The sequence below is a fragment of the Anomaloglossus baeobatrachus genome, chromosome 9, assembly GCF_048569485.1.
Source record: "Anomaloglossus baeobatrachus isolate aAnoBae1 chromosome 9, aAnoBae1.hap1, whole genome shotgun sequence".
In the NCBI taxonomy this organism is placed as follows: Eukaryota; Metazoa; Chordata; class Amphibia; order Anura; family Aromobatidae; genus Anomaloglossus; species Anomaloglossus baeobatrachus.
In genome coordinates, this window is record NC_134361.1 from 220356382 (window position 1) to 220377946 (window position 21565).

Consider the following 21565-nt stretch of genomic DNA (forward strand, 5'->3'; position numbering starts at 1 on the left):
GCTTTATTGAATTGACACTGATCAGAGAGTAAAGCTTTATTTACACTGAGACGGAAATTCCACAGAGCGGAGCTGTCTCTAGTACACCGAGTTGACGAAGGCGGAAGTGCAGTTGCCATGGAGACGTTCGCGCAGCTTTATTGACACTGACACAGGCGGACGGCGGTACCATGGCGGACCTGGGCCGGCAGTTACAGGAGTACGTGGCGCAGAATAAGGCCGGGAGCAGCGGCGTGTCTGCGGCCTCCTCCCCCGCGGAGCGGCAGAGCTCGGAGCCGGGGTGGCGGGCCTGGTTCTCTCCTCCCAGCGGCGGCCTGTCCTGGTCATGGAGCGCCCTGGATCCGGATCCTTTCCTGCCGGGGATGTCCGGGACGCAGAGGCTGATGGCGGCCGCGGTGTGTGCGGGCATGGCCGCTCTGTGCTTCGGCCTGGCCGGACTGTATGTGCCGCTGCTGCTGCTCCGGGCTCGGAAGTTCGCCATGCTCTGGTCTATGGGCTCCGTGCTGGGCCTGTGCTCCGCCGGCCTCCTGCGCGGGCCCAGCCGCCTGCTCCGGGAGCCCGACCCCTGGGCCTTCTTCTACCTGGCCGCGCTGGGGGCCACGCTGTACGCGGCGCTGGGCTTCCGGAGCACCCCGCTCACCCTGCTGGGGGCCGCCGCACAGGTCATCACCGGAGCCGCGCTGCTGCTGGGCCTGCTACCGGGCGGCGCCGCGGGGAGGCGCTACATCAGCGGCCTGTGCGGGGGTCTGCTGAAGAGGGGGGTCTCCAAAGCGCTGCCCGTGTAGAGGCCCTGACAAGAGGAGGGGCGGCCCCGGGACTGCGACCAGCAAGACGACTGACATCCGGGGCATGCTGGGAGTTGTAGTTATGGAACAACTGTGCAGCCACTGGATGGAAGCGCTGCTCTCAGGACACAGCCTTTACTGATAGGAATCTGGACTGTGGCCCCGGTGAAGATGAGGCCTGTATGGGCGCCCCTGGACTGAATCCTGTGAAGATGGGACCTCTATATGGGCCCCTGTGACTCTGAGGGCCCCTGGACTGTGGCCGCTGTTACTTTGAGGACTCTTCTCTAGGCCCCTGTGACTCTGAGGGCTCCTGAACTGTGGCCCCTGTGAAGATGGGGCCTCTATCTGGGCCGCTGGACTTTGGCTGCCAGCTTCTCTCATTATTGGACCCTTCGTGCCTGTATTTTGCTGGTGCGGTGACTCTCCTGCTTATATTAAGCACACTGTACACTATAGGGGGCTCCTCTCCCAGAGACAAAGGATCACACCTGATGAAATTCAACATGTCTGACCTTTCTTTCTCCATCAGCTGCTGGTGGGACCCCCACACACCATAGAGCAGGACTCCAACCCCCGCCAAACACCATAGAGCAGGACCCCTACACACACACACCATAGAGCAGGACCCCTACACACGCCATAGAGCAGGACCCCTACACACGCCATAGAGCAGGACCCCCACACGCACGCCATAGAGCAGGACCCCCACACGCACGCCATAGAGCAGGACCCCCACACGCACGCCATAGAGCAGGACCCCCACACGCACGCCATAGAGCAGGACCCCCACACGCACGCCATAGAGCAGGACCCCCCCCACACAGCAGATGCTATGCAGATTCTGTTGTTTACCTAACGTCTGTTTACAGTGTTAAGCTGGTGTCACACACAGCGACAACGACGTCGCTGCTACGTCACCATTTTCTGTGACGTTGCAGCGACGTCCCGTTGCTGTGTGTGACATCCAGCAACGACCTGGCCCCTCCTGTGAGGTCGCCGGTCGTTGCTGAATGTCCAGCTTCATTTTTTGGTCGTCACTCTCCCGCTGTGAAGCACACATCGCTGTGTGTGACAGCGAGAGAGCGACGAAATGAAGAGAGCAGGGAGCAGGAGCCGGCATCTGGCAGCTGCGGTAAACTGTAACCAGCGTAAACATCGGGTAACCAAGGGAAGACCTTTCCCTGGTTACCCGATATTTACCTTCGTTACCAGCCTCAGCTCTTGCTGCCAGCGCCGGCTCCTGCTCTGTGCACATGTGGCTGCAGTACACATCGGGTAATTAACCCGATGTATACTGTAGCAAGGAGAGCAAGGAGCCAGCGCTAAGCAGTGTGCGCGGCTCCCTGCTCTCTGCACTGTGACATGTAGCTGCAGTACACATCGGGTTAATTAACCCGATGTGTACTGTACCTAGGAGAGCAAGGAGCCAGCGCTAAGCGCGGCTCCCTGCTCTCTGCACATGTAGCACAGCGACGTTATGATCGCTGCTGCGTCGCTGTGTTTGACAGCTAAGCAGCGATCATAACAGCGACTTACAAGGTCGCTGTTACGTCACAGAAAATGGTGACGTAACAGCGACGTCGCTGTCGCTTAGTGTGAACCCAGCTTTAGTCCCTGTTGACCAATCACAGCTCTGTAATGTGGCCATTATGCATGGAGAGGGGCAGGTGACCTCCTGTCTCCTGGTTCCTGCTGGGACGTGTGATGGTCGCCATGTCCCATACAGGTGTACAGAAGATGTGATGTCACCGGGGACCTCAGGATGCAGAAGTGACTGAACCGCACTAACCCTTTATTGGCCGTACTGGGGGCTTTAAGTATTCTGCCTGTATGTCAGGTGCCTATCTTGTCAATGGACATGAACAAGACCCTCACCTGAAAACCCAGACACATTCCCTTTAGTGCAGCTGCATTAACCTAGTCTAGCCCCATGTTCAGCAACTCCTGAATACACTGTTTTTGGACATTCACGTCCCCCTTAACTGGGATCTAAATATTGCACAGCTGCGACCTCTGAATGTGAAGGGAACCTGCAGAGATGTGTAGACGTGTGCGCTCCCTGAAGAAAGGGGACGGGCACCAGAAAATGTGCTGGGCATCCGCCCCAACGTCTCTCCTTTGTATCTATAGGGAGAAGCTCGAGGAGCGCTGCTCAGGAGGACCGCTCTCTAGGCCCAGATACAGCACACTCTGTAATAAGGAGTATACATGATCTCAGGTTGAGTAGAATGAAGCTAATGGGGTCACATTATTCCTGGGGGATCGGCAGCTGTTGATGATTGTCTGCAGCAGTGTTAATGAATACAAAAAGCCGTGCTGCTCCGCGATTGGTAAAACATGGCGGAGAGATCTGGGTGGATTACCATGTGTCACTACCGATGTGACTCCGAGCCGTACTAATATCGAATGCTGATGGCGGAGCTCGTTGTTCACACACGACCGGCAGCGCTAATGCTTCTTATGAGGCATCTCTGTCCAGCTCGGCGCCATGTTGACCCCCCCCCCCAATCTTTATCCCATGTACCCCAGATTCCTCTCTATTGCTCTCACCATTATCGGGGGGGAATGATCTAATACCGAGGGGATCGGTTTTCTCACAGGGCACGCTGCAGCGTCTGCTCAGGAAGGAGGCTCTTACACATTGCCGTTTTTATATAGATTCTGAATCTATTTTTTGGGTCTTTACCAGATTTACTGATTTATTATTTTTTCTAATGACCTGTTGTTTTATAATTCCAGAATGTTGAGATTTTCTTTTCTACAAAATGTAATAAATGTTGCACCCGGTATTGGCTGCTGCTTTATCTTATAATGACATCGCCCCCCCAAAAATTTATTTAGGAAAGAAATCCTGAAGAAATCGAGGAGATGTTATTGGGTCTGCGGCTGAAAAATGGAGTCAGGTGCCGCAGAGGAGGATTTCCACAAGACGATGTGCTGTGGTGGCACGGTGGTCTACATGGACGGATGCATTGTGCCCCCTTACTTAACTAAATCAGTCGGGGGGCCGCGTATGGAGCAGGCTCGTACTGCCGGCAACTGCCTGCACCAATGTCAGCCAGGGCTCGCTCCGATCCCTACTGTTAAACCATTAACATGCCACTGTCAATCTATTAAACAGCTAGATTGCTGTGGTGCGCGTACACTGACTAAACTATGGAGTTCTGACAGAGAACCATGGGAGCCGGGGGTGCTGGATTGCATTGGGCGTGCTGGAGAGGTCCTGGGGGTGCTGGAGAGACCCCAGGGATGCTGCAGAGGCACTGGGTTGCTGCTGGGCCACAGAGGTGCTGGAGAGGCTCTGGGGGTGCTGGAGAGGCTCTGGGGGTGCTGGAGAGACCCCAGGGGTGCTGCAGAGGCACTGGGTTGCTGCTGGGCCACAGAGGTGCTGGAGAGGTCATGGGGGAGCTGGAGGGCCCCGAGAGTGCTGGAGAGCTCACAGGGGTGCTGGAGAGGTTCCGAGGGTGTTGGAGGCCACGAGGGTGTTGGAGGCCACGAGGGTGTTGGAGAGGTCCTGGGGGTGTTGGAGAGGTTCAGGGGGTGGTGGAGGGCCATGGGGGTGCTGGAGAGGCCCTGGGGGTGTTGGAGGCCCACGGGGGTGTTGGAGAGGTCCTGGGGGTGTTGGAGGCCCACGGGGGTGCTGGAGAGGTCCTGGGGGTGCTGGAGGCCCACGGGGGTGTTGGAGAGGTTCAGGGGGTGTTGGAGAGGTCCGGGGGGTGTTGGAGGGCCACAGGGGTGCTGAAGAGGTTCCGAGGGTATTGGAGGCGACAGGGGTGCTGGAGAGGCCCCGGGGGTGCTGGAGAGCCCCGTCTCTGCCGTTTTGGTCCTGATAAAAGTCCTTCCTCAGAAGAACATGCATTACTAAGATAACTAAAAAAAAATGCTTTAATCGAAAAAAACCAGGTTAAAATCACCCCCTTCCCAGTTCAGAAATGAAAGCCCACCTATACTCTCTGGTACAAGAAAGTCCGGGTTGTCAAAGTCTAAGAAACCGCCCATTACACAGCCCTAAATTTGCCTTTTAGGTCATTGCACCCCCCCCCCGCCCCCCCAACCAAGAAAAAAAGTTATTAAAATGGCGTCCCTTCCCCACAATAAAATGTCCTCGCCCAGCTCCATCCACCTGTAAATAAAACTGACGGATCCGGTCATGCAGGGAGGAGGGGGATTTATCAAAACTGGGGGGCAGTTACCATAGCAACCCAATTATATTTGAGCTCCCAATTTTTAACCTAAAGCAATGACCGGATGGGTTGCTATAGTAACAGCTCCGCTTTTCCACCATTTTAGATATGACTCTTATGCCGTCTGTGGCCTGACATGGCGGTTTCCTGCCCGCAGCAGCGCCACCTCTGACTATAGGCTGTCTCCAGTATTACAGCTCAGTAATGAGGGAGCAGCAGTACCGGACACAGCCCATAATCAGGGCCAGCGCTGTGGCTGTAAGCAAGCCGCCATGTTTTTCTTATCCTGAGCCTTATAACATATCCCGCTGACTTGTGCTGGGGTCTGTCAGGTTTAGTTTGGGTGCAGATGGAACTATGGGGGCGATGGACCATGCTGTGGGGGGCAGCGACAGTCTCTGGGGTCTCTGAGCTGACATGAGACTGCGGATAAATACCTCATGAGGTGATTGCTGAGGTAAATCTGTGACAGCCAATCACGTGCCTGCTTTCATTTCTGCCCTGTGCTGTATGGATAAGAGGCAGTTGCTGATTGGTTGGAGTGTCCTGGTCTCTGTGTGTCAGCAGCAGTTACTGGAGATCACAGTGCAGGTAACGTCACCGGATACTGAGGCCTAAAGCACAGCGGTAAGCAGGGGCCGAGCAGACAGTACCACAGGATTAGATACACTGCTCAGCACACGGTACCACAGGATTAGATACACTGCTCAGCACACGGTACCACACAGGATAGGATTAGATACACAGCTCAGCAGACAGTATCACACAGGAGAGGATTAGATACACTGCTCAGCAGACAGTATCACACAGGAGAGGATTAGATACACAGCTCAGCAGACAGTATCACACAGGAGAGGATTAGATACACTGCTCAGCAGACAGTATCACACAGGATAGGATTAGATACACAGCTCAGCAGACAGTATCACACAGGAGAGGATTAGATACACTGCTCAGCACACGGTACCACACAGGATAGGATTAGATATACAGCTCAGCAGACAGTATCACACAGGAGAGGATTAGATACACAGCTCAGCAGACAGTATCACACAGGAGAGGATTAGATACACAGCTCAGCACACAGTATCACACAGGATAGGATTAGATACACAGCTCAGCAGACAGTATCACACAGGAGAGGATTAGATACACGGCTCAGCAGACAGTATCACACAGGAGAGGATTAGATACACTGCTCAGCAGACAGTATCACACAGGATAGGATTAGATACACAGCTCAGCAGACAGTATCACACAGGAGAGGATTAGATACACAGCTCAGCAGACAGTATCACACAGGATAGGATTAGATACACAGCTCAGACAGTATCACACAGGAGAGGATTAGATACACAGCTCAGCAGACAGTATCACACAGGAGAGGATTAGATACACAGCTCAGCAGACAGTATATCACACAGGAGAGGATTAGATACACAGCTCAGCAGACAGCATCACACAGGATAGGATTAGATACACGGCTCAGCAGTGGTTGTATTTCTAAGCTGTTCTGTGTTTCTCAGGAGGTGACATGGATACATTGTTGGCCCAGGCTGCAGACATGTCAGGGGGAGGTATGTACAGTATACAATGGATATATAGGAGGAGGCGGGAGGTATGTACACTATACAGTCAAATGAAAAAGTTTGTGCACCCCTATTAATGTTAACCTTTTTTCTTTATAACAATTTGGGTTTTTGCTATTTCAGTGTCATATATCTAATAACTGATGGACTGAGTAATATTTCTGGATTGAAATTAGGTTTATTGTACTAACAGAAAATGTGCAATCCACATTTAAACAAAATTTGACCGGTGCAAAAGTATGGGCACCTCAACATAAAAGTGACATTAATATTTTGTAGATCCTCCTTTTGCAGAAATCACAGCCTCTAGTCGCTTCCTGTAGCTGTTAATGAGTTCCTGGATCCTGGATGAAGGTTTATTTGACCATTCCTGTTTACAAAACAATTCCTGTTCAGTTAAGTTTGATGGTCGCCGAGCATGGACAGCCGCTTCACATCATCCCACAGATGTTCAATGATATTCAGGTCTGGGGACTGGGATGGCCATTCCAGAACATTGTAATTGTTCCTCTGCATGAATGCCTGAGTAGATTTGGAGCGGTGTTTTGGATCATTGTCTTGCTGAAATATCCATCCCCTGCGTAACTTCAACTTCGTCACTGATTGTTGCACATTATTGTCAAGAATCTGCTGATGCTGAGTTGAATCCATGCGACCCTCAACTTTAACAAGATTCCCGGTGCCGGCATTGGCCACACAGCCCCAAAGCATGATGGAACCTCCACCACATTTTACTGTGGGTAGTAAGTGCTTTTCTTGGAATGCCGTGTTTTTTGCCTCCATGCATAACGCCTTTTTGTATGACCAAACAACTCAATCTTTGTTTCATCAGTCCACAGGACCTTCTTCCAAAATGTAACTGGCTTGTCCAAATGTGCTTTTGCATCCCTCAGGCGACTCTGTTTGTGGTGTGCTTGCAGAAACGGCTTCTTTCGCATCACTCTCCCATACAGCTTCTCCTTGTGCAACGTGCGCTGTATTGTTGACCGATGCACAGTGACATCATCTGCAGCAAGATGATGCTGCAGGTCTTTGGAGGGGGTCTGTGGATTGTCCTTGACTGTTCTCACCATTCTTCTTCTCTGCCTTTCTGATATTTTTCTTGGCCTGCCACTTCTGGGCTTAACAAGAACTGTACCTGTGTTCTTCCATTTCCTTACTATGTTCCTCACAGTGGAAACTGACAGTATAAATCTCTGAGACAACTTTTTGTACCTTCCCCTGAACAACTATGTTGAATAATCTTTGTTTTCAGATCATTTGAGAGTTGTTTTGAGGAGCCCATGATGCCCCTCTTCATAGGAGATTCAAATAGAACAACTTGCAAGTGGCCACCTTAAATACCTTTTCTCATGATTGGATACACCGGCCTATGAAGTGCAAAGCTCAATGAGGTTACAAAACCAATTCAGTGCTTCAGTAAGTCAGTAAAAAGTAGTTAGGAGTGTTCAAATCAAGAAATTGATAAGGGTGCCCATACTTTTGCATCGGTCAAATTTTGTTTAAATGCGGATTGCACATTTTCTGTTAGTACAATAAACCTCATTTCAATCCAGAAATATTACTCAGTCCATCAGTTATTAGATATATGAAACTGAAATAGCAAAAACCCAAATTGTTATAAAGAAAAAAGGTTAACATTAATAGGGGTGCCCAAACTTTTTCATATGACTGTATACTGGATATATAGGAGGTGGCAGGGGGTATGTACAGTATATACTGGGTATATAGGAGGTGGAGGGGGAGGTATGTACAGTATATACTGGGTATATAGGAGGTGGAGGGGGAGGTATGTACAGTATATACTGGGTATATAGGAGGTGGCGGAGGGTATGTACAGTATATACTGGGTATATAGGAGGTGGCGGGGGGAGGTATGTACAGTATATACTGGGTATATAGGAGGTGGCGGGGGTATGTACAGTATATACTGGGTATATAGGAGGTGGCGGGGGGAGGTATGTACAGTATATACTGGGTATATAGGAGGTGGCGGGGGAGGTATGTACAGTATATACTGGATATATAGGAGGTGGCGGGGGGAGGTATATACAGTATATACTGGGTATAGAGGAGGTGGCGGGGGGAGGTATGTACAGTATATACTGGATATATAGGAGGTGGCGGGGGAGGTATGTACAGTATATACTGGATATATAGGAGGTGGCGGGGGGAGGTATGTACAGTATATACTGGGTATATAGGAGGTGGCGGGGGGTATGTACAGTATATACTGGATATATAGGAGGTGGCAGGAGGAGGTATGTACAGTATATACTGGATATATAGGAGGTGGCGGGGGGAGGTATGTACAGTATATACTGGATATATAGGAGGTGGCGGGGGGAGGTATGTACAGTATGTACTGGATATATAGGAGGTGGCAGGGGGAGGTATGTACAGTATATACTGGATATATAGGAGGTGGCGGGGGAGGTATGTACAGTATATACTGGATATATAGGAGGTGGCGGGGAGGTATTTACAGTATATACTGGATATATAGGAGGTGGCAGGAGGAGGTATGTACAGTATATACTGGATATATAGGAGGTGGCGGGGGGAGGTATGTACAGTATATACTGGATATATAGGAGGTGGCGGGGGGAGGTATGTACAGTATATACTGGATATATAGGAGGTGGTGGGGGGGTATGTACAGTATATACTGGATATATAGGAGGTGGCGGGGAGGTATTTACAGTATATACTGGATATATAGGAGGTGGCGGGGGGGTATGTACAGTATATACTGGATATATAGGAGGTGGCGGGGGGGATATGTACAGTATATACTGGGTATATAGGAGGTGGCGGATGGCAGTGCAGCCCCTGAGTATCACATTCTCATTACAGCAGGATGTATGGACCCAAAGATGGATGAAGTCCTGAAGAAGATCAGCTCTGTCCAGAAAGGTGACAGTGATGTGCGCCCTCTGCAGGGGAAACCTGGTATTGCAGGACCTCACTCCATAGTCACTGATATCAGCATGTCCATCTAATGTATGTGACTCTCATATCTGTATAGCGCCACTATAGCATTAATTACATTACTCCAGCACCCGCTGATTATGAGGCGGGGGCTTCTATTCCTTCCTTGATTCCCTTTCTTATTATTCGGCTTGGTCTTGTGAGAACATTTCCCCTCACCTGAATAATTCATTATGTGTCACCTCCTGAAGTGTAACCTCGGCTAATGTCGTCTCTCCACCGTCTCCCTGTGCAGATCGGGAGCAGAACGAGGCCGAGAAGCAGAAACTAGACAAGGAGATAGAGGCAGAAGAGCGGGAGCTGCAGAAACGTGAGCCCAAATACCGCACCCATACCGCACAGTGTGTATGGCGACGTGTAACATAGTGTGTTGCGTTTATATTTCAGTGTATGCAGAAAAAACAGCGCTGAAAGAAATACTCGTGAAAAAGGAAGGTGAGCCGGAGGCGACCGGACGGGAGAAACAGCTGGGAAACCAAAAATATATGCCTATCATTAGAAATGCAGTATAGTTCTCCTGATTAGCTATGTCTCTGACCTCATGTGCAGGGCATTGTAGCTTAGGTATCCATGGTTACGACCATGGGACATTAACTAACTCTCACTATAAGTGGACATACCTAAGCTGCAATGCCCTGCACATGAGGTAAGAGACACAGCTAATCAGGAGAACTATACTGCATTTCTAATTGGAGGTATTTGCTAATATTATTATTATTATTACACCTACTACATATTGGGATAGGATCTTAGAGATGGGAATACCCCTTTAAAAAATTGTCTGCCCTGTTAGATGTATTTTATTTTGGCACAGTATGGTGGTATAATTGACCATTCTATAGGATGATATTTTTGGGCTACATTGTGGTAGTATAATTACGGACGCTGTAGGTTGGTTTTATTTAGACACTTTTTGGTAGTATCATTGGGCACACTATCAGCTGATATTATTGGGCACTGTATGGGAGTATAATTCGGCACTCACTTACTTGGGCACACTATAGTTAAAATTGTTTGGGCACTGTATGTGGGTATAGTTGGGTTCACTATAAGTTGATATAATTCGGACACACCATATGTCGGTATTATTTGGGCACTGTATGGTGATAGGAAGGGCACCAAGTCATATGTCAGTATTATTTAGGCACTCTATGGTGATAGGGAGGGCACTACGCCATATGTCGGTATTATTTGGACACTGTATGGTGATAAGGAGGGCACCATGCCATATGTCGGCATTATTTGGGCACTTTATGGTGATAGGGAGGGCACCTCGCCATATGTCGGTATTATTTGGGCACTGTATAGTGATAGAGAGGGCACCACGTCGTATGACAGTATTATTTGGGCACTTTATGGTGATAGGGAGGGCACTACGCCATATGTCGGTATTATTTGGACACTGTATGGTGATAAGGAAGGCACCTCGCCATATGTCGGTATTATTTGGGCACTGTATGGTGATAGGGAAGGCACCACACCATATGTCGGTATTACTTGGGCACTGTATGGTGATAGAAAGGGCACCATGCCATATGTCAGTATTATATAGGCACTCTGTGGTGATAGGGAGGGCACCACGCCATATGTCGGTATTATTTGGGCACTGTATGGTGATATGGAGGGTACCACACCATATGTCGGTATTCTATAGGCACTCTATGGTGATAGGGAGGGCACCATGCCATATGTCAGTATTATTTGGGCACTGTATGGTGATAGGGAGGGCACCACTCCATATATTGGTATTATTTGGGCACTGTATGGTGATAGGGAGGATATCACACCATATGTCAGTATTATTTGGGCACTCATGGTGGTTTACTTGGGGCTTCCACAAATAGGAATCAGTCCTATGCTAAATTATTATCCTTTACATCATTTCATAGGATATAACAAACCAAACCCTCTGTATTTTTCTTTTAGAAACCGTCCATCTCCTGAAGCTGAAACGTGACAATCAGCTCAAGAAAGAGAAGAAGTGAGTGGCCGGGGCGGCGAGAGCGCTGATTATGGGATGTGGTCGCATACGTCTTTATTATACACAGATCCTGTGATACTTACATAGGAATGGACAGGTTCTTTTATCCTTATGGAGTTTTCTAACTCTTTTTCTGCAAAGTTGCACCTAAATTCTAAAAATGTAAATCGCAATCCCCCCCTTCTTTCATGCGCACTCACAGGGGCCCAGGAAGCTGAAATGTGAGGGGCTGATTGTCAGGACCCCCATATTTGTGACACGGAGGTAGCCTTGTGATCACCGGGGACGTCCCTGACACAAAATATCAGACCTACAGGATAATCCATGCTCAAACCACAGCAGCAAAGCTGACATACATCACATTACCAACATGGGAGGCTCATAATACTGTACCGGTCCATGTGTGCCGCCCCGTGCTCAGCGGCAGCTCGGGTCCGGACCTTCAGTGGGTGGCTTGAGGGTCTCCGGACCCGGGGGTCCTGCGGTCACTCCGACCAAAAAGGGGGTTGGTGTTTTGGGGACGTAGGTGTACAGCCGGAGACGTGTTTAAGATCGTGACGCCACCCACAGGATGTGGCGAAGGTGGACACCACCGCTGCGGTTACGGGGCACCCGGGGGAGATGTTGCGCAGCAAGTTGTTAACCCATCCGTGGGTAGGGATGGTGGCCCCGGGACCCGTTGGGGAGAGCTGGGCGGTGTAGGGAGATGGGCGGTGCAGGGAGATGGGCGGCCGGAGGGCACTGATGTACTCACGATTAGTAACACACAAGTCTCTGGTAAACCAAGGTGATGGTGGTCGGTGCCCGCAGCCGGCTGCAGTCTGGTCCCCCACCCGGTTGGTGGTCTCTGCCTTTCTCCTGCACCGTTTGTGTAATGGTGGACTACCTGTGCTTGCAACGTCAGGAGTCCGCTCCCCGGCTTGTGGTTGCCTAAGGAGCCCTTTGCCCACCAACGCTGGCCCGTGGTATCTCTCTGCCTGTGCAGTCGCGTTCTATCCCCCTCGTCGGGCTGTTGTCTTCAGTTGGGACAGGACCTCTAGTCCTGGCCGCAATCAGTGAATTAGCTAGCCCCCTGTAGCTTCTGGACCTAGCTTCAGGGTCTGAGTACCACTCTTTGTGCTTCGGTTTCTGAGTCAGTTCCCCGGGTCGGTACCGGCGGGCCACTACCCTGTCCCGGTCCACCACGGTTCCACCGAGCCGTCTTCCCGGCTCCTGCAGACAGAGGCCTCCGTATGCCTCCTAGCCAAAGGTGCCCGGGCTCCAAGTTAGTTGCAGACCTGACACACATCCCTGCCTCTAGACTTGAACTTCAGGACTAGACTGACTACTTTTCTCGCCCCAGGCCATCCGAACTCCTCGGTGGGCGTGTCCAACTGCCTGGCTCCGCCCCCTGGTGTGTCCATCAAGCACTGAGGGGGGTGACTAAGGTTTTAAATGTTTGGCTGTCACCTTGTTAGGGGACTAGTGTAATGCGGGGCCCTATCTGTGACTACCTGGCCCGGCCAGAGCGTCACACATGGACATGGAGAGAAGACGTGGGGGGGGGGGTCACAGAAACGATACACCATAGTCTAAACCTGGGCTAACATATAGCGTCAGTAGTGACACATAATTACACTAAATGATCCACTGCTCAGTAGAGAATACGGCTGATTTTCCGGCCACCGTCATCTCCTCATCTCACTTCATGCTTTATATTGGTGCAGAATACAAGAGCAAGTGGAGGAGAGCAAAAAGAGGATTGATGACCTGACCGCAAAAATTAAAGAGGAGAAGCTAAAGCAGAGGAAGCAGAGGTGAGGGAAGAAAACGCTGGATTTAGCCAATGCTTACCCCATAGTGCCCAAATTCATACAAGTGTATTTTCGGTCTGTGTGAATGGACCGCACACAGACCAAAGATTATACTATTTTCCATATGGACCTCAGGTCCGTATATAAAAAAAATCCCAGCATGCACTAGTGTGACCCAATTTATAGACCAGACTAGTGCACGTAAATAGTAGGCAGCTCCTGCACCCATCCACTACGGGAGCTGCACCCATCCGCAAAGTTCGGAACGCAGCGTTATAATGATTTTTTTCTTCTATACTAATATAGGATTGAATTTCTGGAACAGATGGAAGATCTGATGAAACAGCACAAGGCCCTGGCAAAGTTTTATGTAAGTAGATGAAGAGCAAAGGAATCATCCGCGTACTAATGTTATATAACAGACCCGATCATTTCCACAATCATCTGAACCAAGCCCAATATAATAATAATAATAATAATAATAATAATAATAATAATTGTATTCATTTATATAGCGCTTTTAATTCCACAGCGCTTTACATACATCAGCATCACTGTCCCCATTGGGGCTCACAATCTAGAGTTCCTATTTGTATATCTTTGTAGTGTGGGAGGAAACTGGAGAACCCGGAGGAAACCCAAGCAAACACAGGGAGGACATACAAACTCCTTGCAGATAGTGTCCTTGGTGGGATTTGAACCCAGGACCCCAGAGCTGCAAGACTGCAGCGCTAACCACTGAGCCACCACAAGACTGTAGTGCTAACCACTGAGCCACCGTGCCGCCCAATATATATACATTTGTGAAGTGAAATTCCGCAGCGCTATACAGTAGGAAATGCCATGAAAAGTCGTTATGTCTCCACACATTGGTATTGTGGACTCAGAAGCCTCATCCAAGAGGGAATCCCTCCTAACCGTTGCCCCCCTACACATCACCCATGATATAAACCACTTTGTCCATTTACTGAATTATATACGTCGTTTGCAGAATGCAAAAAGACTGGGCGCAGAAACCAATGAAATGAAAGTGCGGATAAAGGAGCTTTTACTAGAAGGTAAGAGATGGCTGACGTACCAGGGAAGAATAAAGCCCTTATATCATCAGGTCTCAGTTATGTATTGCTGGATATACATGAACTTTCATTTCTTATCATAGAAAAGGAGAAGTCGGCCAAACTCAGGGAACTTGAAGAAACTGAGGCCAAACTGAGAGAGGAAGGAGTCCTGACTTCAGAAAATCTCTTCCTGCGCAGCAAGCAAGCGACATGTGCAATGTGAGACATGCTTTAAATGACAGTATACAATTTACAGTGTGTCCACCCATCTCCTATCCACCGCCATTAACTTGAGAACGGCGGCAGCTATAGGCATAGAAGTGGTGTCTAGGTATAGTAAAGTAGCCATGTGCTACGCAATGAAACCACCTATAGCGCCACCTGGTGGAAAACAATGGAGTTAGCATTTTTATCTCGAAAACGGAACGAAATAGAGAAAAAAAGTGAATGACAAAGTTGTAGGCATCATCAATTCAATAGGAATCCACACCTTCCATACAGAAATGCTATGATTAGAAGGTGTAAACCTCACAAGGCTGCGGACGTGAAGCGATACCTCATGGAGACCGTCCTACAAGTCATTGGGTATGGAGGCTGTGTGGAGTGGCCTCCGCTCACCTGACCTGACCCCATTGGACTTCTTTCTGTGAGGTCACATCACACAGCAGGTGTATGCGACCCCTCCCCCAACATTGCAGGACCTACCACCACGTATCACAGATGCTTGTGCAAACGTGTCACCTGCCATATTGCACAGCGTACAGCAAGATACAGTATGCTGTGCAGAGCCCAGATGTGCATTGCAGCAAGATACAGTATGCTGTGCAGAGTCCAGATGTGCATTGCAGCCAGATACAGTATGCTGTGCAGAGGCCAGATGTGCATTGCAGCAAGATACAGTATGCTGTGCAGAGGCCAGATGTGCATTGCAGCCAGATACAGTATGCTGTGCAGAGGCCAGATGTGCATTGCAGCAAGATACAGTATGCTGTGCAGAGGCCAGATGTGCATTGCAGCAAGATACAGTATGCTGTGCAGAGGCCAGATGTGCATTGCAGCTGACGGGGGACACTGTGACCATCAGTTACATGAGCGTAATATGCGTGACCAGCATTCAATGTTTTGGGGGGGTCATGGGTTTCATATCATAGCATTTCTGTATGCAAGGTGTGGATTCGTATTGAATGCCCTACAACTTTGTAATTCACTTTTTTCTCCATCTCGTTCCGTTTTCGAGATAAAGATGCTAACTCCGTTGTTTTCCAGCAGGTGGCGCTATAGGTGGTTTCATTGTGTAGCGCATTGCTACTTTACTATACCTAGACACCACTTCTATGCCTATAGCTGCCGCCGTTCTCAAGATAATGACGGTGGACAGGATATGGGTGGACACACTGTATATAGGTGCGGTGTATACAGGATATGGGTGGACACACTGTATATAGGTGCGGTGTATACAGGATATGGGTGGACACACTGTATATAGGTGCGGTGTATACAGGATATGGGTGGACACACTGTATATAGGTGCGGTGTATACAGGATATGGGTGGACACACTGTATATAGGTGAGGTGTATACAGGATATGGGTGGACACACTGTATATAGGTGCGGTGTATACAGGATATGGGTGGGCACACTGTATATAGGTGCGGTGTATACAGGATATGGGTGGACACACTGTATATAGGTGAGGTGTATACAGGATATGGGTGGACACACTGTATATAGGTGCGGTGTATACAGGATATGGGTGGACACACTGTATATAGGTGAGGTGTATACAGGATATGGGTGGACACACTGTATATAGGTGCGGTGTATACAGGATATGGGTGGACACACTGTATATAGGTGCGGTGTATACAGGATATGGGTGGACACACTGTATATAGGTGCAGTGTATACAGGATATGGGTGGACACACTGTATATAGGTGCGGTGTATACAGGATATGGGTGGACACACTGTATATAGGTGCGGTGTATACAGGATATGGGTGGACACACTGTATATAGGTGCGGTGTATACAGGATATGGGTGGACACACTGTATATAGGTGCGGTGTATACAGGATATGGGTGGACACACTGTATATAGGTGTGCACTAGAGTTAGAGATGACTCGGGGGAATCAAAATCACCATTTAATTGTCTAAGAATGCAGTGTTTTGCTAGGATCTGATGGCGGAGGTGGAGACCACAGTGACATTGCCCGTCTCAATGGGGGATGTTTCACTTCAGCTGCACATTTTTGTTTGCTACAACTCTAAGAGCTTAAAAGAAAAATGTCGTACTATAATATCCAGCTCTGCCTCGTCATACACGCCTCTCTGCTGGCTTTACAGAAAACTATTTGAGGAGGAAAACAGCCGTGCCAAGGTCATGATGGAAGAGGAAACTGTGCGACAGACAGAAGTCCTGAACAAATATAACAGGTCGGTATGAAACCCACAGAACGAGGAGGTAACACATTATGACGTGAAAACAAATCTGTCAATGTCTCTTTTTATGTCATACGGTATTCACATATAGCCCACATGATGCAAACTTGGGGAATACAGTCATGGCCAAAAGTTTTGAGAATGCTACAAATATTAATTTTTACTAAGTCTACTGCTTAAGTTTTTCTAATGGCAATTTGCATATACTCCATAATGTCATAAAGAGTGATCAGCTTAACAGCAATTACTTGCAAAGTCAATATTGGCTAAGAAAAGGAACTTTAACCCCCAAAACACATTTCAACAGCATTGCATTCCTGCCTTAAAAAGAGCAGCTAACATTGTTTTAGTGATTGTTCCAGTAACACAGGTGTGGGTGTTGATGAGGACAGGGCTGGCAATCAATCAGTCATGATTAAGTAAGAGTGACACCACTGGACACTTTAAAAGGAGGCTGGTGCTTGGTATCATTGTTTCTCTTCAGTTAACCATGGTTATCTCTAAAGAAACACGTGCAGCCATCATTGCCCTGCACAAAAATGGCCTAACAGGGAAGAGTATCGCAGCTACAAAGATTGCACCTCAGTCATCAATCTATCGCATCATCAAGAACTTCAAGGAGAGAGCTTCCATTGTTGCCAAAAAGGCTCCAGGGCGCCAAGAAGGACCAGCAAACGCCAGGACCGTATCTTAAAACTGTTTCAGCTGCGGGATGGGACTACCAGCAGTGCCGGGCTAGCTCAGCAATGGCAGCAGGCGGGTGTGAGTACTTCTGCACGCACTGTGAGGCGGAGACTGCTTGAGCAAGGCCTGGTTTCAAGGAGGGCAGCAAAGAAGCCACTTTTCTCCAGAAAAAACATCAGGGACCGACTGATATTCTGCAAAAGGTGCAGGGAGTGGACTGCTGAGGACTGGGGTAAAGCCATTTTCTCAGATGAATCCCCTTTTCGATTGTTTGGGACATCTGGAAAACAGCTTATTAGGAGAAGAAGAGGTGACGCTAGCACCAGTCTTGTCTCATGCCAACTGTTAAGCATCCGGAAACCATTCATGTGTGGGGTTGCTTCTCAGCCAAGGGAATCGCACCACTCACAGTCTGGCCTAAAAACACAGCCATGAATAAAGAATGGCACCAGAATGTCGTCCAAGAGCAACTTCTCCAACCGTCCAAGAGCAGTTTGGCGCCCAACAATGCCTTTTCCAGCATGATGGAGCACCTTGCCATAAAGCAAAGGGGATCACTAAATGGCTCATGGAACAAAACAGAGATTTTGGGTCCATGGCCTGGAAACTCCCCAGATCTTAATCCCATTGAGAACTTGTGGGCAATCATCAAGAGAGGGGTGGACAAACAAAAACCAACAAATTCTGGCAAAATGCAAGCATTGCTTATGCAAGAATGGACAGCGATCAGTCAGGATTTGCTCCAGAAGATGATTGAGAGCTGCCAGGGAGAATTGCAGAGGTCCTGAAGAAGAAGGGGCAACACTGCAAATATTCACTTGCTGCATTAACTCATTCTAATGTCAATGGAACCTTCTGGTCTCATAATATGATTGCAATTATATTTCTGTATGTGACGTAATCATCAGACAAACACAATTAACAACCAGAGGGAACAGATCATGTGAAAATAGCATTGTGGTGTCATTCTCAAAACTTTTGGCCATGACTGTACATCTGTATTGCTGCTTGACAGTCTTATTGTGTAAAATGTAAATGGAGCAACAAAAAGTAGGATAAGAGACCTTGATTCTAGCGATGTGTCACTTAAGCTGGTGTCACACTAAACGACAGCGACAACGACGTCGCTGTTACGTCACCATTTTCGGTGACGTAACAGCGACCTTGTAAGTCGCTGTTATGATCGCTGCTTAGCTGTCAAACACAGCAGAAGCAGCGATCATAAGGTCGCTGTGCTACATGTTCAGAGAGCAGGGAGCCGCGCTTAGCGCTGGCTCCTTGCTCTCCTGCAGCACACATCGGGTTAATTAACCCGATGTGTGCTGCAGCTACATGTCACAGTTCAGAGAGCAGGGAGCCGCGCTTAGCGCTGGCTCCTTGCTCTCCTGCAGCACACATCGGGTTAATTAACCCGATGTGTGCTGCAGCTACATGTCACAGTGCAGAGAGCAGGGAGCCGCGCGCACTGCTTAGCGCTGGCTCCTTGCTCTCCTTGCTACAGTATACATCGGGTTAATTACCCGATGCGTACTGCAGCCACATGTCACAGTGCAGGAGCCGGCGCTGGCAGCAAGAGCGGAGGCTGGTAACCAGCGTAAACATCGGGTAACCAGGGAAAGGTCTTCCCTTGGTTACCCGATGTTTACGCTGGTTACAGCTTACCGCAGCTGCCAGTGCCGGCTCCTGATCGCTTCATTTCGTCGCTCTCTCGCTGTCACACACAGCGATGTGTGTGTCACAGCGGGAGAGTGACGACCAAAAAATGAAGCTGGACATTCAGCAACGACCGGCGACCTCACAGCAGGGGCCGGGTCGTTGCTGGATGTCACACACAGCGACAGCGACGGGACGTCGCTGCAACGTCACAGAAAATGGTGACGTAGCAGCGACGTCGTTGTCGTCGTCGTTATGTGTGACACCAGCTGGGCTGTTTGTTTGTTTTATCAGGAGATTATCACTAGATGACTATTAGACCTTCTGCCATGTAGTCCAGTCACGCCCTCAGCTTTCTGCCTATGCACAGTGTACCAGCAAGCTGCCAATCATTAATGTGGGGGCGGAGTTATACAGGGATCAGCATTCATAGAAGTGCTAGATCTGCAGTAAACAGCTATTAAGGAAGACTGAAGCAGCCAATAAGTCACTGGAATCAGGGTCTCTGCCCCTACATTTTGCTGCTCTCAGATTACATAGCAAAAAAAACTGTTGACAGATTCCTTTTAACACCAAATACATCGTTTGTTACTCCTGTCACATCCACAGCTGCAGTCACAAATTACTGGAAGCTGCTGCAGTCACTCCACCTGATGTGCTCATGTGCACACTGCATATTTTGTCGCGTTTTTGCTGCTTTTTGGGTGCAGTTTTGGTACCATAACCGCATGCATTTCCTTCCCCAGCAAAGTTTATGAGATTTCAGATTTTTTTGGCTGCATCTTTGTGGTGACCGCTGCAGCATGTCAATTCTTTCTGCATTTTTGCCAGTGTTTTTAAGCCCTTCCAGTCAACAGATTTGACTTAGGCCTGAAACACACGTCCGCAAAAAACACATGCGTGTCTTGCGGTCCGTTTTTCGGGTCTGTGTTCCGTTTTGGATGTCCGTTTCTCAGGTACGTGTGACATCAGTGTGATGGCGTATGCTTGCCGTGCGTGCGTGTTGAATGTCCGTGTATGTGTGAGATACGTACGTGTCATGTCCGTATGTCTTGAGCCGTTTCACCATTTTTACTAAAAAAAAAAAATACACGGACCATACGGAAAACACACGTCCGTGTCACGTATGTGCAGACACGGACCCATTGACTTTAGCGGGTCCGTGTCTGCGTGATGCCGGCGAAACGCGGACATGTCATCCGTGTTAAAAAAAAGCACACACGTACAAACCACACATTCCGTGTGGCTATACGTGTGTGTGCCTGTTACCATAGGGTAACATTGGTGCACGTGTGTTCGTGCCGCTGGTACATATCAAAAAGTCCTAAACAGGTACCAGCGGCACGGATGTGTGTTGCAGGCCTTAAAAACGCATTGGGCGAAAACGCATCAAAAACACGTAAAAAATGCTTGAGTTTTTTGGATGCGTTTTTGCCGCAGATGTGTTTTTTGGGGCCAAAAACGTACATCATTACGGTCATCATAAAGATGTAGCCAAAAAAAAGGTGCAACGTGCAGACAGAAAAACTGGAATGTCATAGACTATGCTGGGGAAGGAAATGCACGAAGTTTTGGTACCAAAACTGCAACCAAAAAAACGCAACAAAAAATGCAGCGTGGTAAATGATAAAAAAAAAATGACGTTTCTCTGTGCTTTTCTGTTTTGGGGTATACAGGTTGAAATCGACGCTGGAAGACGCTGAAAAGAAGCTGTCACAGGCCTTGGCAAATAAGCCCCCACCGCAGCCCAGCAAGGGGGCCGCCCCGCCCAGCACCATCCTATTCTCATTCACCAGATAGGAGCCACGGTGCAGCCTGCAGGTCACCCCTTCATCCCACGGGCTATTTTTGTGCATAGTAACACCTTTGTAATATGTCCAAAGTATTAGTAAATAAAGTTTCCTCTGTCATAATATTTAATTGCCTGTGATTATTACCGTGTTTTATCAAAAATAAGACACTGTCTTATATTTTTTTTGCCCCCCCCCCAAAAAAAGCACTATGGCTTATTTTTGGAGGAGGTCTTATTCTTGGAGAAACACAATTGGGGGGTAAGTTTACCCCCCAAAAAAGCAGACCCCCCCACTTCTCAGGAGACTCATACTTACCAGACCCGGACGTCTGCGTGGCTCCCAGGTCCTCCTGTGATCTCCGGTGGGTGCTGCATGCCGTCCTCCCCTGCTGCTGGCTGACTGACACACACACACACACACACACACACACCAGATTGCAGACACACACAGCAGGTTTCACACACACGCAGCAGATCGCACACGCGCACACATCATATCCAGCGCAACCGGCCGCAGGGAATGATGGGAGGAAGTCACGTGTCTGGCCGCAGGTCCTGTTCTGCAGGTCCTTGCACTCCACTGCACTGCCTCTCAGGATTCTGACAGT

General features: G+C 48.9%; 2 protein-coding genes across 3 annotated transcripts; both read left to right on the top strand.

Annotated features, from left to right (window-relative positions):
* Positions 1-10: 10 nt before the first annotated feature.
* SFT2D3 (SFT2 domain containing 3) lies at positions 11-3577 on the top strand. The gene has a single exon (XM_075324573.1). It carries the CDS (start codon positions 171-173, stop codon positions 783-785), a length of 615 nt encoding a protein of 204 aa, XP_075180688.1. The 5' UTR covers positions 11-170; the 3' UTR covers positions 786-3577.
* Positions 3578-5520: 1943 nt separating this feature from the next.
* Positions 5521-21063, top strand: LOC142250763 (synaptonemal complex central element protein 1-like). Of its 2 annotated transcripts, none has more exons than XM_075322982.1 (12): positions 5521-5563; positions 6499-6549; positions 9418-9477; positions 9788-9862; positions 9940-9987; positions 11479-11533; positions 13240-13329; positions 13633-13696; positions 14318-14384; positions 14486-14603; positions 16733-16822; positions 20842-21063. In XM_075322982.1, the coding sequence occupies exons 2-12, from the start codon at positions 6507-6509 to the stop codon at positions 20963-20965; spliced, it is 834 nt and encodes a 277-aa protein (XP_075179097.1). In that variant the 5' UTR covers positions 5521-5563; positions 6499-6506; the 3' UTR covers positions 20966-21063. The 2 variants fall into 2 exon arrangements, with proteins under 2 accessions (XP_075179097.1, XP_075179096.1); XM_075322981.1 differs by having other exon boundaries at positions 5556-5599.
* Positions 21064-21565: the final 502 nt, after the last annotated feature.

Bases quoted from the DNA above. Each gene is read 5' to 3' on its own strand.
- SFT2D3 (XM_075324573.1), top strand. From the start codon at position 171: ATGGCGGACCTGGGCCGGCAGTTACAGGAGTACGTGGCGCAGAATAAG.
- LOC142250763 (XM_075322982.1), top strand. From the start codon at position 6,507: ATGGATACATTGTTGGCCCAGGCTGCAGACATGTCAGGGGGAG. The intron at 9,988-11,478 runs GTGAGCCGGAGG...TTTTTCTTTTAG, and splicing joins AATACTCGTGAAAAAGGAAG to AAACCGTCCATCTCCTGAAG. The intron at 14,385-14,485 runs GTAAGAGATGGC...TTCTTATCATAG, and splicing joins AAAGGAGCTTTTACTAGAAG to AAAAGGAGAAGTCGGCCAAA.